The 20643-nt window shown below is 46.9% G+C and overlaps 1 protein-coding gene and 1 pseudogene across 4 annotated transcripts in view; one reads left to right on the top strand and one right to left on the bottom strand.

Moving 5' to 3' along the window:
• The window catches only part of Fam222b (family with sequence similarity 222, member B), a 62650-nt gene continuing 42007 nt past the window's right edge, over positions 1-20643 (bottom strand). For 2 of the 4 annotated variants that reach the window (NM_145430.3, NM_001364110.1), the window contains exons 2-3: positions 14126-14247; positions 1-3643 (exon numbers count right to left, since the gene is read on the bottom strand). In NM_145430.3, the coding sequence (NP_663405.1) occupies positions 2037-3643; positions 14126-14207 (1689 nt within the window). In that variant the 5' untranslated portion in view covers positions 14208-14247 and the 3' untranslated portion in view covers positions 1-2036. The remainder of the gene's footprint in view (positions 3644-14125; positions 14248-20643) is intronic. The other 2 variants (NM_001346762.2, XM_030245839.1) reach the window with 2 other exon arrangements.
• Gm12571 (predicted gene 12571) lies at positions 7832-8316 on the top strand (annotated as a pseudogene).

The following is a 20643-nucleotide window of genomic DNA, read 5'->3' as shown; positions in this document are numbered from 1 at the left end:
TTGGTGTGTTTTACTGCTTTATAATAATCTTAAAAAAAAAAAAAATTCCACCATGCCCATAAACCACCACAGGTAAGGTGAGAGATGGAGACCAGATGCTACAGTATGTGGAAAGTCGGGGAGTCCAGGGTTTCCTTTGGGGTGGCATGGGATTTTGGAGGCAAGGAATGTAGATATGAGGCCCTTATTGCTTGGACCCTTATTGCTGGTTGGGGATTGGCTGGGGTGGGGTGGGAGACAATCAGGCTGAACGAGGAAACACCTTACACCAAAGTTGGGGGCAGTCATTTGCAGGGTAAGGGAATCACAGTACAATTTCCATGCAGACTAGAGGTGGGGGTGAGGTGTGAAAGCCCCCAAGTCGGTGTTTGGTCCAGTTTCCTACAGTGGCAGCCCCCTAGGAAGGAGAATTTGGGGTTACAATGTCAGGTTGGAGGTCAAAGGAGAGAGTAGAGCTCTTCAAATAAGTGGCTAGCGGAGGTGCCTGGGTGAGGCGGCCAATACCCCGGAGGAGGCATTGCACCAGAAGCTGAGGGGCTCGGGGACAGGACAGTGATACCAGTGCTCAGACAGCAAGGAAACAATAAATTAGGACTTCGTGTTGCTATCATTTGGCATAACACACGCAGGCATTTTTCCTTTTTTTTTTCCTTCTTTTAAATATAAGGCAACTTGCCAACACATAATTTAAAAACTGGTCTTCAGTCACATTGCTTCAGATCACTACAGAATTTCTGGCTAAGGAACAGTGAGAATAAACCCCAGACCTTCAGTTATCAGCTCACATTCCCCCAAGGCGAGGAAAGGCAAGGGCTTAGTACTATTACTTTCAAAGCCCAACTGTGCAACAGAAGACAGGTGCAAGAATTTACAACAAAACAGTCTAACGTTACAGAGAAGTGTTGAATTTCTAGACAACTAATTGCCACTTGGGAATGAGACACATTGGTCCTGGAACAGGTGGAAGATGCTCTTGAATGGGTGAGGGGCAAGAGGGGCCATTCCCAATGTAAGCCCCTCTGCAGCGGTCGGAACCACGCACGTTTGGTGGAGGAGGAATTGAAGGGGCTTAAGGCTTTGTGTTTTTCCTTTTGTTCTTCATTAAACTGAAGGGCTGCAAAACTTAGAGGGTGACTGTACCTGTGGGGCACTCATACACAATGCTCCTCAAACCACTCATTCATACAGAGACACGACATTAGAACTTACAGTGTGGACCAGTGATTCTTAGCCAGTGTAGAGAACCAAATGCATTTTTAAACTTTTTTTTTTCAAACTTTTTTGGTGTTTTTAATTCCAAACTCTAGTGTGATCATCCTTTACCTAGAACTAATTCTTCAAGTAAGGTAGTTTCTGGTTTGTTTCTCTTAGGAGGGAGGGTAGGCAGGATTGAGGACAATAGCTGAGTTTGGACAGAGGCAACGGTGACAGGAGGTCCTGGGAATGCCAGATGGCCACTGCATTTCTCTGCAAAGGAGAGTCAAGAACCAAGATGCCAATGCAATGGTTTTCTCTGAGTCGCAAGGCTTTGGCAGGGACAAGAGCAGTGGCTTGAGAACAACAGAAATGAGCACCAAGCCCTGAGGGCTTGGGAGAGACGGCGGAGTGCCTTTATGCTGATCTTTGGGGGACATACGGAATTAGCTTCCAGAGCACTTAGGAAGTCTGGTTTCTTAGTCCCAGACCGAGAAGCCTACCTTAAGGGCCTAGGCCACTCCCCTCAGTCATAACTTAGTCCCCAAAGAAATAGATGTTTAGCAAAAGATGGCGAGAGTCAGAAGTGGTCAGGGTGGAGACTGCCTGACAGACAGCTGCTGAGAAGACAGGGTTAGGATCTAACAGGAAACCAAGAGTTGCTTGAGGGAAGGATAAAGGACCTTCTTCTGCCCCCAAATCGACCCGGCCAAGTTCCCTTCCTTAGACATCTCAGGATGATCACACTGGAGCAGGGAAGCTTTGAAACTATCCAGTTACTTAAAAGTAAGACTAAACCTAGAAGGGCAATGTGTGTTGCCTGAGGAGAGCGTCCCGGCTCCCTATCTATACCCTGGGTGCTGAATATGAAGACTTCGACTATCTGTGGGATCAGGGGCTCGGGTGCCAGGAGCTCGGTGGGCTTTGCTCAACATGGCCAGGCTCTGTTCTCGGAAGCAGGCCTGCTGGAAATCCCCACTCAGGTAATCCACCGTTTGCATCAAGCTGTTCTGGCTTGCCACTGGACCACCCCCAGTCCCTGCTCGGTAGTGGGCCCCAGGAGCTGCCCCACAGTCGAGGGGTGCACCCGTGGGCTGCCCACCATGGAATGGCATGGTTAGGTCTTGAGACCCCGAGCTGTCGCTATTGGGAGTTGGTAGAATGTTGTTCCACAGGGGTTGGAAGTAGTGGCCATTCGGGTAGGCCAGTGGGGCTGGTAGGCCGTTGACCGGTGGGGATGGGGTCGGCTTCTCCAGGGGTGGCTTCAGATGGAAGGACTGTGCCAGGCAGAGTTCCTGTGGGTAGGCAGCGGCCTTGCCCACAAAACCAGGCCCTGCCAACTCACGTCCTGCTGTATGTTTGCCTGTCAGGCCAGGGGCTGGCGTCCCACCGGCCTCGCTGCACATCTGTTGTAGGTGAGCCAGCTGGTGCTGGTTCCAGGTAACTGGCTTGAGGTCGCTAGGGTAGCCAGTGGGGGCTCGAGAGATGCCTGTGGGCAGGTTGACAGGACCTGCAGCAGGCAGTGCGGCTGTGGCCGCGTGGGTGTGCTCCATGGGATTGACCACACATGAAGGCATTGGTGTGGGGACGCTGTGGGTCGACACCCGGGTGCTTGCATTGATGAGCAGACTGCGACTAATAGGGCTGGGGTTGGCGATCTGGCCCTCACACACTGAGGTAGTGCTGATGCCTGCCCTCGTCTGGCAAAACTGGTTGATCTGGTGCACAATGCTGCTCAGGTCCGGGGGCTGGCTGTGTTGCAGGGTGGCCGCCATTGAAAGGGGGATAGTTGAGGTAGACACGGTCACATTCGGGGGTGCATCTGAGTCTGGCATCTTCCGGCCTCCATGCAGCAAGGGATTAGGGGGGTGCTGGAGACCCTGATGAGTCAGGGCCTGAGGGTGGACCAAGCCCTGGGTTTGGGCCATCTGCTGAGGGTGGCCCAGGCCCTGAGGCTGCTGGAGGCTCTGAGGGTGAGACAGTGCCTGTGGTGGTGGTATACCCTGAGGGTGTTGCAGTGTCTGGGGAGGGGCATGGGCCAGGGTCTGTGCATGCTGCAGAGCCTGCTGGCGGGCCAGAGCCTGGGCCTGTGGGTGGGCTAAAGTGCTGGGTGCCACAGTAGCATAGGGTGCCACTGGGGGGTTCATGATGGCCTCAGGGAGGAACCGAGCTCGGGTGCCGTCAAAGTCCTTGAGTATGCTTTTGGCTGGCACTTTGACAATGGCAAGCAGGCCTGCCTTGGTGGCGGCCTGAGTCGGGTAGGGGCTGTAGCGCTGGGCTGATGTGTCGAGGCCGTTCACAGTACGACGAACGTGTTTCCGCTGGGGAACCTTCACACTGTTGGGGAAGATTTTTATAGTCAGTGGGTTGTTTGCGACCTTCTTAGCATACGCGTCCAATTCGGCTGGGGTGGGATAGTGAGCAGTTCTCATTTTCTGTGTAGTGTCCCCTAGAGAGAGAGAAAGAGAGAGAGAGAGAAAGAGAGGGAAGGAGAGCAGAGAGGAAGGGCTCATCAGTGCCAAGCCAACCAGCCTTCCTAGACGCCCTACTGAAGCCATGACGACAGGATGCCAAGCCAACCAGCCTTCCTAGACGCCCTACTGAAGAGATGGGGCAGGGGGCTGTCATCTACAGCATTCACTCTAGATAAAACCACAGTCCCCACAACCACAAGCACAGCTGACACTCACTGGGGACGCACACTAGGCCAGGCCTGGGAGTAACCCTCACTACTACTGCAGGGGGCAGGACCACTGGGAGCCTGTTTCAGAGGTCTCTATGGATCAGGGTGGAAAAACAACTTTCCAAGTCTCTAGCTTGGAAATCTAGAGTGTAGCCGGTTCTCATGGACATCACCAAGAGTACAGCATGAGGCTCCAAGTTCCCACCTGCCCGGACGGTGCAGGGTTAAAGCTTTAAGCAGAGCCGCCTGCCAGTGCCCTCCTCAGTCATTCCTGACACTGGTTAAGGGGACACTCTTAGTCCCTAGGCAGACATTCAGTCTGCAGTGGCTAGCGAGGCAGCTGGGGTGCTTCGGCCATGGGTGTACAGGCCCATCTGGCACAGGGAATAAGATGCTTTCTCAGGAGAGAAGGAGGAAGCTGCCAACTCTCCCACTCACAAGTTCACGTCTGTTTACAGTTTACTGGGGGCCTGACTGGCTGAAGATCAAAAGGCTTTATTTATTTGCCTATGTGGAGGACAGCAGGGAGGGACTGAGAAGACGACACAGGCCATCTCTAAGTCCTGGGTGGCAAACACCATCTGTATTTCATCCATGGCAACTGTCACTTTCCAAAAAGGAGAAGGAAAGATTTGCCTTCCTTTGGAGACTGCAGGAATACCCACTCAGTGTGCTTCATTAATGTTAACAGTCTCCTTGTTCTCATCTCCGGGTGCCTCCCATCAGGGGACTCCAGCGGATGCTGGGTTTCCAATCCAAAGGGAACATTTTCCATAACAAGACCTCTTTAAGGATGCCAGGCTCCCTCCTACAAGGGAGCTCTGCTGTTTTCTTCTCTCAGAGAAGGGGGTCTACCCTGAGCACACACAAAAAGAACTTAATAAACACTTGCTGAATGAGTAAGTATACGCACTGCCCAAAGCAGAGGAAAAATGGCTTGGCACAGAGCCTGGGCTCAGCTGGCTGACTCCCTCCCTGCTTCCTCCCTTGGCAGAAAGAAGCCAGGAAAGACCAAGGGCTAGTCTGTTAGTGCCCAGCTGGTAGCTCTGGTTGGCCTTGGCCCAATGGAGCCTCCATTCAGAGCCATGTCACCGGGCATCAATGGAGCAGAAGCAGACCCAGGGGAGCATGGTAGAAGAACTGGGGGGGAAACTGCTGTTCTCTGAAGCAGGAAAAGACAAAGTTCAAGTCTAGGAGAAACAAGTATGTGGTCCCATGCTCAAAAAGCAGACCAGAGCTGGGGATGTACCCGGCTCCGGCTACGCTTCCATCTCATCAGCCTAAAACACTGTCCAATTTACCTTGACATCAACCAGCTCATTTAGAAGAAATTGTTACCAGAAAACTCTCTAAAAGACACAACTTTAAAAGCCACCCAAATGATTTCTTTGGCTCTGGTTAATGTCAGCAGCAGCAGGGAAAGAGGCAGGGCCTTGTGACATCACTAACAGTGGCCTGCAGAAGTCCCTGTCTTCAGACAGACCTTTACTGAGGCAAACCCAGGATTCCTGGTTTCATCATGGAAGAGAATTTCAGGAAAAGTGAGTATCCTGAAAAAAAAATCTATTAAAAAAAAAAAAGAAAGATTTATTTATTTATTTATTATATGTAAGTATACTGTAGCTGTCTTCAGACATTCCAGAAGAGGGCATCAGATCTCATTACAGACGGTTGTGAGCCACCATGTGGTTGCTGGGATTTGAACTCAGGACCTTTGGAAGAGCAGTCGGTGTTCTTAACTGCTGAGCCATCTCTCCAGCCCTCAAAGCATATTTACAACGGGCATAGACACCATCCTAAGTCACATTATTTAGAGTGTATAATTCATTACAAGGTTTAAAGACTGAAAATTTTTGTTTTAGGTCTAAATGTAAAAAATTCTTTTAATATCATTTTGGCCAGTAGTGGTACATGCTTTTAATCCTATCATTCAGGGTGCAGAGGCAGGTGGATCACTTCAAGTTCAAGGCCAGCCTGGTCTACAGAGAAAGTTGCCAGCCAGTACTACATAGGGACTGGTCTTATACATTAAAAAAAATTAAAATATGTTTTATGCTACCATGTCTGTAAGTGCCTCTGGAGGCCAGAAGAGGGCGCTGAACTCCCTGGAACTGGAGGATGGACTACTGTGAGGCACCAGTGTGTTGGAAATTGAATCCAGGTCCTCTGGCAGAGCAGCCACTGCTCTTCACTGCTGATCTTTCTCCCTAGCTCCACTAAGATACATAAGTTGGGGTTTTTGTTTTGTTTTGTTTTTTAAGAATTTCATTTTGTAAATGAAGATGTAAGGTAGATTTTTGAGTACTTTTTACATCTGGGAGAGTGAAACCTGTGTCTAGGGAAATGTATGTTGCCTCACTGGTGGAGTCAGGACAGATAGAACAGGTTCCTGGGTAGACAGCCTCTTTCCTTCCTTCCCATTTCTAGGCACATTTTCTACCATTCTATTCTACCTCATCAAAACTTACAGAGCAGGCGGAGTTCTGGGCCGGCATGCTCTGTAGAAAGTTCCAGGACTAAATACAGGTGGTGGTGCAGGCCTTTAATCCCAGCACTTGAGAGGCAGAGGCAGGCGGATTTCTGAGTTCGAGGCCAGCCTGGTCTACAGCATGAGTTTCAGGACAGACACAGACACAGCTACACAGAGAAACCCTGTCTCGAAAAACCAAAAAAAAAGCAAGCAAGCAAGCAAGCAAACAAAAATACCAACAACTAACACAGACTTTTCTCCCTCTTGTTTTAATTACTGATTCTTGTTTCTCTTGTGTGTATAACTGTATGTGAATGATATGGAGGGATGTCAGAGCACAATTCTGTGCAACTGGTTCTCTCCTGCCACCTCTATGTGGGGTCTGGGAGTTGAACCCAGGTAGCTAAGCTTGCATAGCAGGCACCTTACCTACTCAGCCAGGTCAGCAGTGCCCCACTCCCGTTATGCTTTTGGAATCCAGACTTCATCAGACAACAGGGCTGTCCCTGAAATGGCAGAGACCCTCCTGACTCAGCCATGTCAGTGTTAGAATCCCAGGTGCAAGCCACTGTGCTCAGCTCCCACCAAGCCCACACTCACTGTGTTTCTGGCTCATGTATGTCTCTCTCCTGGTCTCTTAACGTTCATATTTATATCTAATTTAAAGCCTTCATGGGTCTAGGGCTACACTTGGTTAGTAAGGTTCTGGTTTGGATCCCCCAAAATGCATTAACCGGGCATGATCTTGTATACCTATGATCCCAGAACTTGGAAGATAGGAGCAAGAAGAATCAGAAATTTAAGGTCACCCTCAACCTCAAAGAGAGCTAAAGGCTAGCCTGGGATACGTGACACTCTATTTTTCGTTTTTTCTTCTGAGACAGGGTTTCTCTGTGTAGCCCAAACTCAATCTATAGACCAGGTTGGCCTCAAACAGAGATCCACCTATCCTTGAGTGCTTGGAATAAAGGCATGTTCCATTGCCACTTGGCTATGACACTAAATGAATGGATCAACTGAAACCTGTGTGTGTGCATGCATGCATGTATGTACATGTGCATCTTCGAGAGTGCGTGTGTTTGTGTGTGTCTGTGTGTTTCCCGTGTGTTTACCTGTGGAGGCCAAATGACACCAGCTACCTTCAACAATCACTCCTCTATTTCATTCTCCCTCATTCTTAAAAAAAAAAAAAAATCAGTACTTTGAGAATTTTGTATAACTATTTTGATCAAATTCATGCCTTCCCCTACAGATCCAATCCTTACTACCATAATTGAGACAGAGTTTGTAGCTCGTTAACTCCAAAAGACTAGCCAGCTAGTAAGCCTCCCAGATTTTTGTAAGCACAGCGGAGCTTGGCTTTCCTTGGGTACTGGGGAGCCAAATCCAGGTCTTCCTGGTGGCAAATGAGCTATCCTCTTAGTTCGTAAAACCTACCTTATTAACCTCTAACACTGCCTCATACTAACTATTCCTGAAATTCTTTTTGGGCACGCGCGTCCGCGGAGGCCCAGCCTGTGAGCATTCTGGAACTGGCTGCAAGGGTTGTTAAACATGAGCCTGCGGAAGCAACCCCCTAGCGACTTCTTAAAGCAGATCATCGGACGGCCAGTTGTGGTGAAATTAAATTCTGGCGTGGATTATCGAGGGGTCTTGGCCTGCCTGGATGGCTACATGAATATAGCCCTGGAACAGACAGAGGAGTATGTAAATGGACAGCTGAAGAATAAGTACGGAGATGCGTTCATCCGTGGAAACAATGTGCTGTACATAAGTACACAGAAGAGGTGGATGTGAGACACCAGGAGGCACTGCTCTTCAGAGATGGACAGATGAAGTGGTTTTGGTTCTCTTACCATCTTAGTTGGCCTGTTTTCATGGTGGCTGGTGGGAGTTTGTTTGTTTGTTTAATTGACATTGGAATAAGATAGAGGTATTGCATTACAGATTGACTCTTAAGTTTTTCACACACACAAAAAAAGAAATTCTTTTCTGTTGCTTTGCAGCATAGTAAAATAATAATAATTAATAATAATAATAATAATAATAATAATAATAAATGTAGCACTTAGGAGGCAGAAGCAAGAGATTCCCTAAGTTCAAGGCCAGCCTGGTCTCCACAGAGAAACTCTGTCTTGAAAAAACAAAACAAAACAACCCAACAAAGCAAGAAGATAGAAGGAAGGAAGGGAGGAAGGGAGGGAGGGAGGAAAGAAAAGAAAGGGAGAGAGAGAGACAGACAGACAGTGAGCCCCAGGTTCAAACTGGCTGAGCTGTGGTACTTCATATCTATAACACCAGTCGGGAGGCAGAAGCAGAAGGGCAGCCTTGAGTCCCAGGCCAGCCTGGGCTACAGAGGAAGATCCAATCTTAAAAAACCCAAGACAAAGAAAGCATCCTGTGGTGGCCTAAGTCCCCATCAGGCTACCACAGCAGCAGTGCACTGTTGCTGATACCCTAGCACAGTGCCTGTCCTGTAAGACACACTGCACATCTGACAAGGGCTTAGTGCAGGACTGTCCAAAGGAACAACGGACTCAGCTGAGCAACAGAAGTTGAAAGTGCTGGGTTTTATTTAGTTCACATAGGAACTAAATCAGATCTGCTTCTGAGTTCTTCTCTGTCTAATCTCCTCTCCGTGTCGAGTAGCCATCTTTACTTGAAACCCAAGAGGAAGACCTGGAATAGGAAGTGGCTTGTTGAATAAAAGGTCTAAGTTTAAAGTGAGTATCAGCCCTTAGGTTTTCCCCTAGTGTGGCAAGATGGGTTGAAGTACGCTTCCACTGATGCCGACAGCGAAAAGAACAGCTGAATTAGAAGAATGAATGTGTGTGGGGGGTGTGGGGTGTGGACTGGGAGCATCTGCTGAGGGGATCCCCGAGAGTGGCACACTGAACAAAGGTGCCCTTACTCTAGGATACGACACCACTCGCTCCCTATACTAGATAAAGCTTGGCCCTTGGGGCAGGGGAAGCCCCCGGTTAACATCTATTTTTCTTCTTTTCCCTCTTTCTCTGGGTCTCGTGGACCTCATGCCAACTCTGAAATCCTGATGCTTCCGCCTGTACTGCCTGTGTCCCCATGATCAAATTTATATTTGATATTTTGAAACAGGGTCCCACAATGCACACCAGGCTGGTCTTGAACATCTGACTTTTGCCATGGCTTAGATTTCAGAAGCATGCTACTATGTTCAGCTTCCGATTTGATTTTTGGAGATAGGATCTCACTATGGAGTTCTGCATAGGCTTATTCATCATCTTCTGGTTTTAGCAACAAGTATTAGGATTTAGGTGTGTGCCATCATGCCCAGCTATTGGTGATGTTTGTTTGTTTGTTTGTTTTTGATTTTTCGAGACAGGGTTTCTCTGTATAGCCCTGGCTGTCCTGGAACTCACTCTGTAGACCAGGATGGCCTCGAACTCAGAAATCCGACTGCCTCTGCCTCCTGAGTGCTGGGATTAAAGGCGTGTGCCACCACACCCAGCTGGTTATGTATTCTTATGGCAACTCTCCCAACATGCAGGCGCATTGGCACCTTACTTGCCTAACAAATTCCTCTAACCACAGACAGTAGATCTTTCAGTTTTGTCTGAAAAAGAAAAACTTACTTAAATAGCTAGTATGGGTTTCATATGGACATGGCAGTGTAGGGAACTGAGAATCTGTGGCTAGAGAAAAGGGCTGTATCTAGGGTCAAACTCTGGCGCCATCATTTAACAAGTGAACACTCTGTGATTCCTCACTTGTCAACAGAAATGAAACCTGCTTTAATGTTATAAAATTACTGGTATTAAGAGGCTCAAACAGGAAAAATGTGGTATGAACATGAATCACAGCTGTTTATGGTTATTTCAGGAAAAGCAGGTTTGGCAGAGTCTGCCCAGTCAGAACAAAGAAACTGATCATGGGAGCAGCAAATGTTAGACCCCTGACCTTAAGCTGGAGCGCAGGGTGGGACAGAAAGCAGTGTTGTCTACTCAGGGAACTAGGGGTGGGTGGGGTTCCTAAATCCAGCTTCCTCCAGAGGTTGCACTGGTTATCCTTTTGTTTTGAGATGTGATGGAAACTTGGAATCTACAGGGAGAAGGGTTGGGAGTCTGACCAATGAGTTCTGGCCCAGCAATGGCTAGTCATGTGACGTATACAAGCCTTGTGTGTAGAAGAAACAAGGAATGGGATATGTGACTCACACTGTACTCTGCGCTCTAGCAGCTGAGGTAGGAGCATTGTAAGAGTGACAGGCTGTCTCTGAAAATTAAAGCAAAAAATAAATAAAGGCCAGAGTCTTCCATGGAGAGTTACTGAAGAGTGACAGTGAGGCCTGGCAGGTGAGGGTCGTACTGTGCGGGCAAGCTTGCAAACCTAACTGAGATCCTGGGAGCTCACAGCGCCAACACCCGCAGGCTGCAGAGGCACACGCCTGCAGTCACCTGACCTGGGAGGCTAGCAAGAAGGATCACTGCAGCCCAAGAGTTTAAGACCATCTTGGGCGACATAATTATGCTCAAATTCAACAAGCTAAATCAAACAAATATAGTGCATATAAAAATGTAATATAGTACCTAACACACAGTGAGCATTAGCGATACCATGTCACTCAGTTCCAGGGGAGCCGATGCCCCCTTCTGGCCTCGATACATAGCCACGCAGGCAGAACACCAGCACCCAGCAAATGAAGAGAAAAGGAGCATGCTAGCTGGGTATGGTGATGTACACTTGTAATCCAACTCTCAGAGCTGAATCTAGAGGTCAAGGACAGTCTGTCTCAAACAAACCAACCCCTTCCCCCATCCACAGAACAAACCAACACAACAAAGAGAACCTGTGGTTATCTCAGGCATCACACAGTGACTGTTTTGACGAGCCACCACTTTACCTGTGATGCTGAGCTAGGAAAGTGAGCAGGGATCTGGGGCTAAGAGAGAAAAAAAATCAAAATCACATTTCCTGGTAAAAAGATAGGCCAGGAGAAAATCAAATTTATAAGCAGAGTTCTTAAATAGCTGAAGATTCTCAAAGCAAGGGACCCCATGGCACATTCTAAGAGGACATCCACCTAAGCAAGTATGTCCCTCTGCAGCTACAGAGCCAATCCAAGCCAAGATGTCCAGGGTTTGTTTTGGTTTTGAGACAGAGTCTTGGACTGTAGCTCAGGATGGTCTTAAACTAAAAATTCTCCTGCACCAGCCTGTCAAGCACTGGGGTTACAGGTATGCACCCCCACACTGGGCAGCTCGTTCCTTGGAGTCATTGGATGGTATGCCTACAAGTGTGTTCACGGAAGCCAGGACTAGGGCACAGCCAAGAACGGTGGGATGCTTACAGAACTTAAACAACGTTACTGCCCATTCACTGCTCTGACAAATGAGGCTGGGGTGTAGCTGAGCACCTGACTGCTGTTTTGAGTGTTTTTGAAGCCTCAGGCTGGACTTCCATCACAAAGAGACAGGGGGAATAGGACAGAGAAAAAGCGGCTTTGACAAAGCCAGTCCAGCAGGGCCTGCTTACAGAGTCAGACAACCATGACAAGGAACGTGTCACCTTCAGTAGACAAAGTCCTAACTAGTGAAGGTGAGTTTTCTGCTCCTACAAGAAAGTGAAGTTAAATGGTTGTTTGCTGTTGTTGAGTTTTTAAAAAATACTTTTATGTGTGTGGGCATTTTGCCTTGCATGTATGTCTGTGTGCCATTTTGTGCTTAGTGCCAGAGGAGGGCACATCAAATGCTGTGAAACTGAGTTACAAGTTGCGAGCTGCCACGTCAGTGCTGAGAATCAAACCTGGGTCCTCAGAGGGGACAGTTAATGTTGTTAACCACTGCTTCCTCTCCCCAGCCCCGCTGTTTTTTGATACAGGGTTTCATATACCCCAAGGAGACCATGAACTTTTAGTCTTCTCGCCTCTATCTCCCAAGTGCTGAGATTACAGGTCTGTGCCAATATGTCTGCTGTATTCAGTGCTGGAATCAAACCCAGGGCTTTGTGCAAGCTAAGCACACACTCAGTCAAACTGAGCTATACCCTCAGCTCCAATTCTATTTTTACCTTTTTGTTGTTGTTATTTTTCAAGACAGGATTTCTCAGTGTAACCAGCCTTGGCTGTCCTGGATTTGCTTTTAAGCCGGGCTGGCCTCAAACTCAGAGATCTGCCTGCCTCTGCTTTCTGAGTGCTAGGATTAAAGGCATGTGCCACCACTGACCAGTTTCTATCTGTGTGTGTGTGTGTGTGTGTGTGTGTGTATGTCAGAAGACAGACAGCTGGGGTTTCATTCTGTGGTCTTCCCCAGCCAGGAACTTGCAGGAACTTGCTATGTAGACCAGGCTGGCCTCAAACTCAGATATTTGCCTATTTCTCCCTCCCAAAAAAATGAGGTTTAAGTTGTGTGCCACCATGTCTGGCTCTATTTTTACTTATTTATTTATTTTTATTTTTGTCTTTCCCTGTGTAGCCTTGACTGTCCTGGAACTCAGAGATCCGCCTGTTTCTATGTCCAGAGTACTGGGACTAGCATCTATTTCTATTTTTATATAGGGTCCAAGAGCTAAGCTGCCTAGGATGGCCTTGAACTCGTGACCTTCCTGCCTCATCCTTTCAGGTAGCTGGTTTTACAGGCCTATACCACTACACCCTATAAGACTAGACTATTTTTAACTGTTGAAGTCTCACAGCAAACTATTCATGAGCTGCTTGCTAAGTGTAGCTGTAGTGTGCTTTTGTAGAAAATTCTACTGACACAAAACTACAATAGTCAGTTCCCATGTTGTCTATGGCTGCCTTTGGTCAACCATGGAAGAGCTGAGTAGCTGCAACAGACTGTTGCCCACAAAGCTAGAAATAATGGCTTTCTGACACTTCCAGAAAAAGTTTGCTAACGGCTGCCATGAAGGCCTCGGGTAAAGTGCAGAACTGTTGAAGGAAAGTCCCACCTGCCCCACCCACTGTCCCACCCACTGTCCCTTTTTGCTCTAAAAGGTTTATTCCGAATGAATTCAGGGCTGAAGGGTCATGTGGCATATCCGCTAAAGCTCTTGCCAGTCACAGGTTAGCTCACACACACTAGGAACTGCAGCATTTGTTACATTTAGACACTATACCTGTAAGAGTGAGTTAGGGTTAAAGAGTTATTTTCCTTGTGTTTCATGTACTGCAGGCACAGAAATGTAGGAACTATAATGCTCCAATTTAATACAAAAATCAGTACAGAAACCTGCCAGTTCTTAGAGGCTCATCAGGGGGCAAGTACACTGGTGGACAAATACTCCTGGAGAAGCCGAGCAAGCGGGTTCCTGAGTCCTGAGGGCAAGAGCTGCCTCACTTCTGAGAGCAAAAGTCACACTGGCTCAGAGGGCAGACAGCAACACCCAGGACTGTCTGTTTCCATGGCAGAGTGTATGCAGAGATCAAAAAATCACCAACAGTGTGAATAGCTATTTCAGGGGCACAAAAGTGAGCTGGACAATGAGTTTCATTCAGCTCCTCACAGGGTTCAAAGAGAAAGCCTTCTTTGAAGGGTCCTGTGGCATATCCACTAAAGCTCTTGCCAGTAACAGGTTAGTTCACACACACTGGGAACTGCAGCATTTGAGTTCTCTGATCACCAAAGTATCGCACACTACTGAAGATAGGGCCTTTGTGGCTGCTGTCCTGCATCTCAGCTCATGAATACTTTGGAAATACCAAGATTCATGGTCCATGCACCACAGATGTGATGTGGGCAGCCCTCATATAGGACAGAGCACAGGTTCACACACCCTTCCCTGGAATCCCGACTACTTACATTTCTGAAGTCCAGTGTTCATCTGCGTGTGAGAAAGAAGCTGAAGGGACAGGTCACCTGGTCCTGGGAGACAGGCTAGCATGGCAGACCAGCATCAGCACAACATGAAGCAGTGGCTCACACTGTAATGAACAATGGGGCAAAACAAGGTCAGAGAATACAGGGCAGCTCTTTCAAGGAAGGGACAGGGGCTTTCAATATGAGCAGCAGAGGGCCAAGTATGGGCAGGTGAGCAAGTTAATTAAGAATTTCTGTCTGGGGCTGGTGAGATGGCTCAGTGGGTTAGAGCACCCGACTGCTCTTCCGAAGGTCCAGAGTTCAAATCCCAGCAACCACATGGTGGCTAACAACCATCCGTAACAAGATCTGACTCCCTCTTCTGGAGTGTCTGAAGACAGCTACAGTGTACTTACATATAATAAATAAATAAATCTAAAAAAAAAAAAAAAAAAAAAGAATTTCTGTCTGAGCAGCAATTCTCTCTCGACTATTAATACAGCAAAAATGATACTGCAGCCAGTACATGTGTGGGTGGGAGAAATAAAAATTGGCAAATATTTGTTCACATAAATAATTAGAAACACAGCCACACTTGTAAAGCCCCCGCACGCACAGGAGACTTGAGAGCTTAGCTCAGTCTGCAGTCCTTACTGGAGGTCAGGGCAGTCAGGTGCTGCTAGAAGCACAGCACAGCTTGCAGACACCTGTGCCCAAACTCTGACCTCATGGTTTGGGTTTGTTTTTTGTTTTGTGCAACGGAGCCCACACTGAGTCCCAAACTGGTGATCCTTCTGCCTCAACTTCCTGAGTGCAGAGATTACAGACATGCCATCTGTATAAATCAATCTAGGACACAAAATTAATAACTGCCACACAAAGTCCTACCACCCCTACCCCCATAGTCTTCAAGACAGGGTTTCTCTGTGTAGCCCTGGCTGTCTGGGAACTCACTCTGCAGACCAGGCTGGCCTCCAGCTCAGATCCACCTACCTACCTTTGAGTGCTGGAATTAAAGGCCTGCACCATCATGTTTAGCAGCAAATTCCACTTGTGGACTCTGAATACTTCTTTCCTACTATCTATTATACCATTAACCTTACTGTTCCTAGTAGGGAAACGCTGCTGCTGGAGTGAGGCAAGAGGCGACAGGCTGCCTGCCACCAGCACTCTTCACTCTGAGGTGCTCACCAACAGCATGTATACACGGCCCAGTAGTCCTGCCGTAGTGAGGGGGGTTCTGCCAAGTCTTCCTTGTGCACCAGGAATACGTTGTTCTCAAATAAGCAGACTATGATAAGAATGCATACACTTCCTTCCCAATACTACAGAACCTATTGGTCAAGGTAGTATACACTATAGCTTCAGTTCACAAGAGCGAGCAGGGCCAGCTCAAACACCAATGGAGACGACCTGGTGCTGACAAGTATCTGACAGCTCAGGACCACCTGAAAGAGGCTGCTTAAACTGTGTCTAGGGCAGCAGCTATAGAAAGAACTGAGACCCAATGGTTCAATGAGTCCCAGAGTTCCGGGACCTCCGGAGCAGGTTCAAAAGAACAAAGTGCCAGCTGTAGCACCTTCTGCTGGAGTCAAAGGGCTGAGATATTGTTTACACCCTTCCCCCCGTATGAATGCTGGGCTCTTTTCCCTAGGACCCTGATTCCAAGAAAAAGGAAAGGATGAGAGTCCTGGGCTATCGTGCCAGCGTTGAGCCCCATGAGAGCGTCAAGGAAAGCAGCTTTTCTGTTCTCCTCAGCTTCCTGGAGATGGAGTCTCCCAATGTAGCTCTTACTGGAAGGAAGACCAGGCTGGCCTCAAACTTGTGATAATTAATTCTCTCTTGCCTCTAGCTCCTGGGTTCTATGATTCCCTGGTTGGCCTCAAACTCAGAGATCCGCCTGGCTCAGCCACCTTAGTGCTGGGATTAATGATGTGGTCGCCACACACCTCATCTCATATTCTTGATCGAAAGGAAGTATTGGCAAAAACTTTAGTTTTGGGTGAGCATTCAGTGCTCCCCAAACCCCACAAAGTCCAGCCTTTAGCATTTCTCACCAGCTCTGGAGTTTCCACAACCTATTCTCAAACTTCTAACAAGAATCCTTCCCTAGTCCCTACTCAGGGTGCATTTACCAAAAGCTGTGGTAGGAACTAGGCAAGTTAATAGCAAGTTGGGACAATCTCTGCTGTAGATCTCAAATGCTACCTGATGACATCCTTAGCTTTGGGGTTTGTGGAAATTAGGGGTCTGCTAAGAATACCTTCTAAACGTTTTATCTGTTGGTCACAAAAGATGTTGGCCCAAAGTGGTTATCAGAGCGACTAAAGATAGCCCAGCATTATTGAGGCCCTGGGTGTGCAACACGACTCTCCACAATGAGGCACTTCCGCTCACAACATCCACTTCTGCACAGCATGAGGTTATAAGGTGACTTATAGCTTTCCTTTTGAGTTCAGGGTAGATAAGTAAGGGGCCCTTGAGCAATAGCAGGGCAGAATATTACTTAGGTTTGGCACATAATAAGTGTAATTTGTCGGGAGCTCTCAGTTATACTCAGTGTGACATTACCTGTTGACTAAATTGTTTCTTGTAACAGGTCATGAGGATGACTAAATTTGAGTAGTTTGGTAATGTTATAATTTCTGCCATCTCAGAACTGCTGGTATCCAGCACACTGTTTTCAGTGTTTCTATGGGTTTTGTTGTTGTTGGTGGTGGTGGTGGTAGTTTAGTAGAATGAATATTTAGGTGGAGTCTACTGTGGATTTAAGCACATGGGTCTGAACACAAAGAAGCACACACCAGGAACATGGAAGCCCCACCTTTCCTTAGCTTAGGTTTTTATTTGTGGTTTTGTCCCACTCCCCTACCCCACCCCCCAGCTTTATTACTGTTGTTGAGGCTTTTAGTGTAGCCAAAGTTGCCTCTCATGGTCCCCCTGCCGCAGCCTCCGAGGACCGGGATTACAGTGTTGTCTGAACAAAGATATCATCCATGCTGTGCATCTACATTGAAGATTCTGCAGATGGACTGGCTGACTTCCTCACTGTGGAGAGTTGGAATGCTGCAGAGCCAGTCCCACAATATGCTGGACTTTTGTTAGTCTCTCTCATAAACATTTTTTTGTTTGTTTGTTTGTTTTTTGGTTTTTTTTTTTTGTTGTTGTTTTTTTCAAGACAGGGTTTCTCTGTATAGTCCTGGCTGTCCTGGAACTCACTTTGTAGACCAGGCTGGCCTCGAACTCATAAATCCACCTGCCTCTGCCTCCCAAGTGCTGGGATTAAAGGCGTACACCACCACTGCCCAGCTCTCTCATAAACATTTTATCGCAAAGCTTTGTTAACTTGTCTACCTGATATCCCCACAATTTTTTTCCATAAAAGCATTGACTATGGCTGTCTTTTGCTATGTGACCATTTCTACTATGGAACATGCCACGGAGGATAATCAGAGTCCCTGTTCATGTTCACCCATGCTGAACTCAGAACAAATTATCTCTTATTCCCTTTAAAATAAGAGCTGTATTTTCTTTTAAAAATGTTCACAGTGAGAGAGAGAGTGAAAGAGACAGAGACAGACGGGGGGGGGGGGGGGGAGAATGAGAGACAGGTTGGTCCAGGCCAATCTGGAATTTTCAAGGGTCTCCTGTCCCAAGCTTCCTGCAGGAATGACAGGCTATGAGCATCCTCTCCTGGAAACCTACTCCTCAGGGACTCAGAACCTGTCACAACAGGTCCTCACGTTACACTATCTTTCACTGTCGCCCTTTGTTCAACTCTGAACAGTATATCACTGCACTCGATCTCTGGCGAGAGTACCACCTTGTCTCAGATCACTGGTTTATGCTTATCTTTATCCAGTACTATTAACCAATTACTCATCATCCAGGTAACATGTAAGTTCACTCTCTCTCTCTGGACAACATCATCATTTTTGTTTTAGTTTGTTTCAAATGTATTTGTGTGTGCCTACACCTGAGTTTATGTGCACCACATGCATAGAGGTGTCTGCGGAGACTGGATGAGGATATTATATTATATAGAATACAAGCCTGAGGAGACCAGATAGGGTTATTATATATTATATCCCAGCGGTCTTCTGGAACTGGAGTTAAAGGCTGTTGTGAGTCCCATGTAGATGCTAGGGACTGAATTGGGGTTTTGTACAGGAGCAATACATGTTCTTAAGCATGAAGCCACTTCTCTAGCCCAACATTTTAATCTTTTAATCTGGGGTGGATTTCCTAAAAAGATTTGTCTTCATCATCCTTCTAAACTACAGAGTCGGGGACGAGATTAGTCACACAAAAGATGTCTAATAATCGGCAGGCGGATTTCTGAGTTCGAGGCCAGCCTGGTCTACAGAGTGAGTTCCAGGACAGCCAGGGCTACACAGAGAAACCCTGTCTCAAAAAAGAAATAACAACAACAACAACACCAAAAACAAAAAACAAACAAACAAAAAATACTGGCTTATATTTCTAAATGATAGTAACACTTTAACCTAGGGCCTTAGGACATTTTGGGGGTGACACTCTCACAGTTTAATGACATGGTGAGTGCGTATTTTAAAGGGGGCTGAGAGCTGGCTCAGAGGTTGAGATCAGTGGCTGCTCTTACAGAGGACTGGGTTTGGTTGCCATCACTCACATGGCAGCTCACAATTATTTGTAACTCCAACTCCAGGGGAGCTGATGCCCTGTCTGACCTCCACAGCACTGCAAACATATGTTTCAGAGATATACATACAGGCAAGCAAAAGTACCCAAGTACAGAAAAATAAGGTTTATTTTATGTATGTGAGTACACTGTCACTGTCTTCAGACAGACCCCAAAAGAGGGTATCAGATCCCTTTATAGATAGTTGTGAGCCACCATGTGGTTGCTGGGAATTGAATCACGACCTTTGACCTTTGGAAGAACAGTCAGTGCTCTAAACCACTGAGCCATCTCTCCAGCCCCTATTTTTAAACTGTAATCATTATTATTGGTGTGTGTGTGTGATGTGCGCACATGTCACAGTGCACTGTGGGAATCAGAGGCCAAGTCTGGAGTGTGTGTAGTGCCCTCTTTTCACTCTGACTACTGAGCTCTGGTTGTCAGTTTGGCCAGGCAGGTACTCTCCCATTTCTCTGTTGGCACGGTTACTACTATTACTGAGTTGAATCAGTTAAGAGAGAGGGCTCTCTGCCATGGTATATGTGCTGGTTTTATACACTCTATTGGAAAGTATCATTTGTTTCTTATTTTAATTAGGAGTGTCCCTAGAAAACACAAGTAATCTACAGTTGCATGGAGTTAACCCAGACTTTCCTTATGTCTGGTCTGTTTTATGTTACATAACAGGCTTGCATTCTGAAAACCCTGTCAGGAATGGCCAAGGCCATTTGAGGTGACCTACATGAGAGGAGTGACCTCTGAGCTTAATCACATAACAAAACAGAGTTGTCAGCCTGGCCAGGACTTGCCCGCCCATAAGTATCTGAGTTTGTGCCCAGAGCAAGACAATGAGAACAGAGACCAGGAGAAAGCTACTGAACACCTAATGAACAGCTAGCACCAATCCTCTCAAACTCTTCAAAAAACGTTAGAGAAAATGCTTCAAACGTACTGCACGAGGCCAGCATTGCCCTGACACCAGAACAAGACTAGAAACACCCAGTCCCCAGTCCCAAACGATGGCACAAAAAGCTGCCAGATAGCAGAAAAAAATCATCCCCTGGGGAAACTGAGGCTGAGTAGCTTGCCTGTCTCTTCAGTTTTATAATTAATGTTGGAAAGATCATTCGGGCTGGTGAGATGGCTCAGTGGGTAAGAGCACCCGACTGTTCTTCCGAAGGTCCGAAGTTCAAATCCCAGCAACCACATGGTGGCTCACAACCATCCGTAATGAGATCTGACTCCCTCTTCTGGAGTGTCTGAAGACAACTACAGTGTACTTACATATAATAAAAATAAATAAATTTAAAAAAAAAAAAAAAAGAAAGATCATTCATCTACAAGGCCTCAGGTCTGCTAGGAAAACTTCACCCCTTAACTAATGACTGATATTAGTAATTCTGACTCACCTATAGAAATAATAAAAATAAAAAGGTTTTAAAGTTTAGGTTATTTAGACTTTTTTGTTTTGTTTTTGAACAGGGTCTCACTGTGCAGCACTAGTGGGCCTTGAACTCACGGAGACCTGCCTGTTTCTGTCTCCATGCACATTAAAGGTTTGTGACACTATATATGGCTCCTAAAGCTTTTTTTTTTTTTTAAAAGATTTATTTATTTTATGTATATGACTACACTGTAGCTGTCTTCAGACACACCAGAAGAGGGCATCTGATCCCATTACAGATGGCTGTGAGCCACCATGTGGTTGCTGGGAACTGAACTCAGGACCTCTGGAAGAGCAGTCAGTGCTCTCAAGAGCTGAGCCACCTCTCCAGCCCATCCTATAGTCTTTAATAGGCCCTGTATTAAATAAAGGCAAAGCAGGTCAGATGGCAGACACATTGTCTTTAAGCTCTGTGTG

This window comes from Mus musculus, chromosome 11 (genome assembly GCF_000001635.26).
Source record: "Mus musculus strain C57BL/6J chromosome 11, GRCm38.p6 C57BL/6J".
Lineage (NCBI taxonomy): Eukaryota > Metazoa > Chordata > Mammalia > Rodentia > Muridae > Mus > Mus musculus.
Note: the sequence above shows the minus strand (reverse complement) of the source record. Positions and strands in the feature narration are given on the sequence as shown.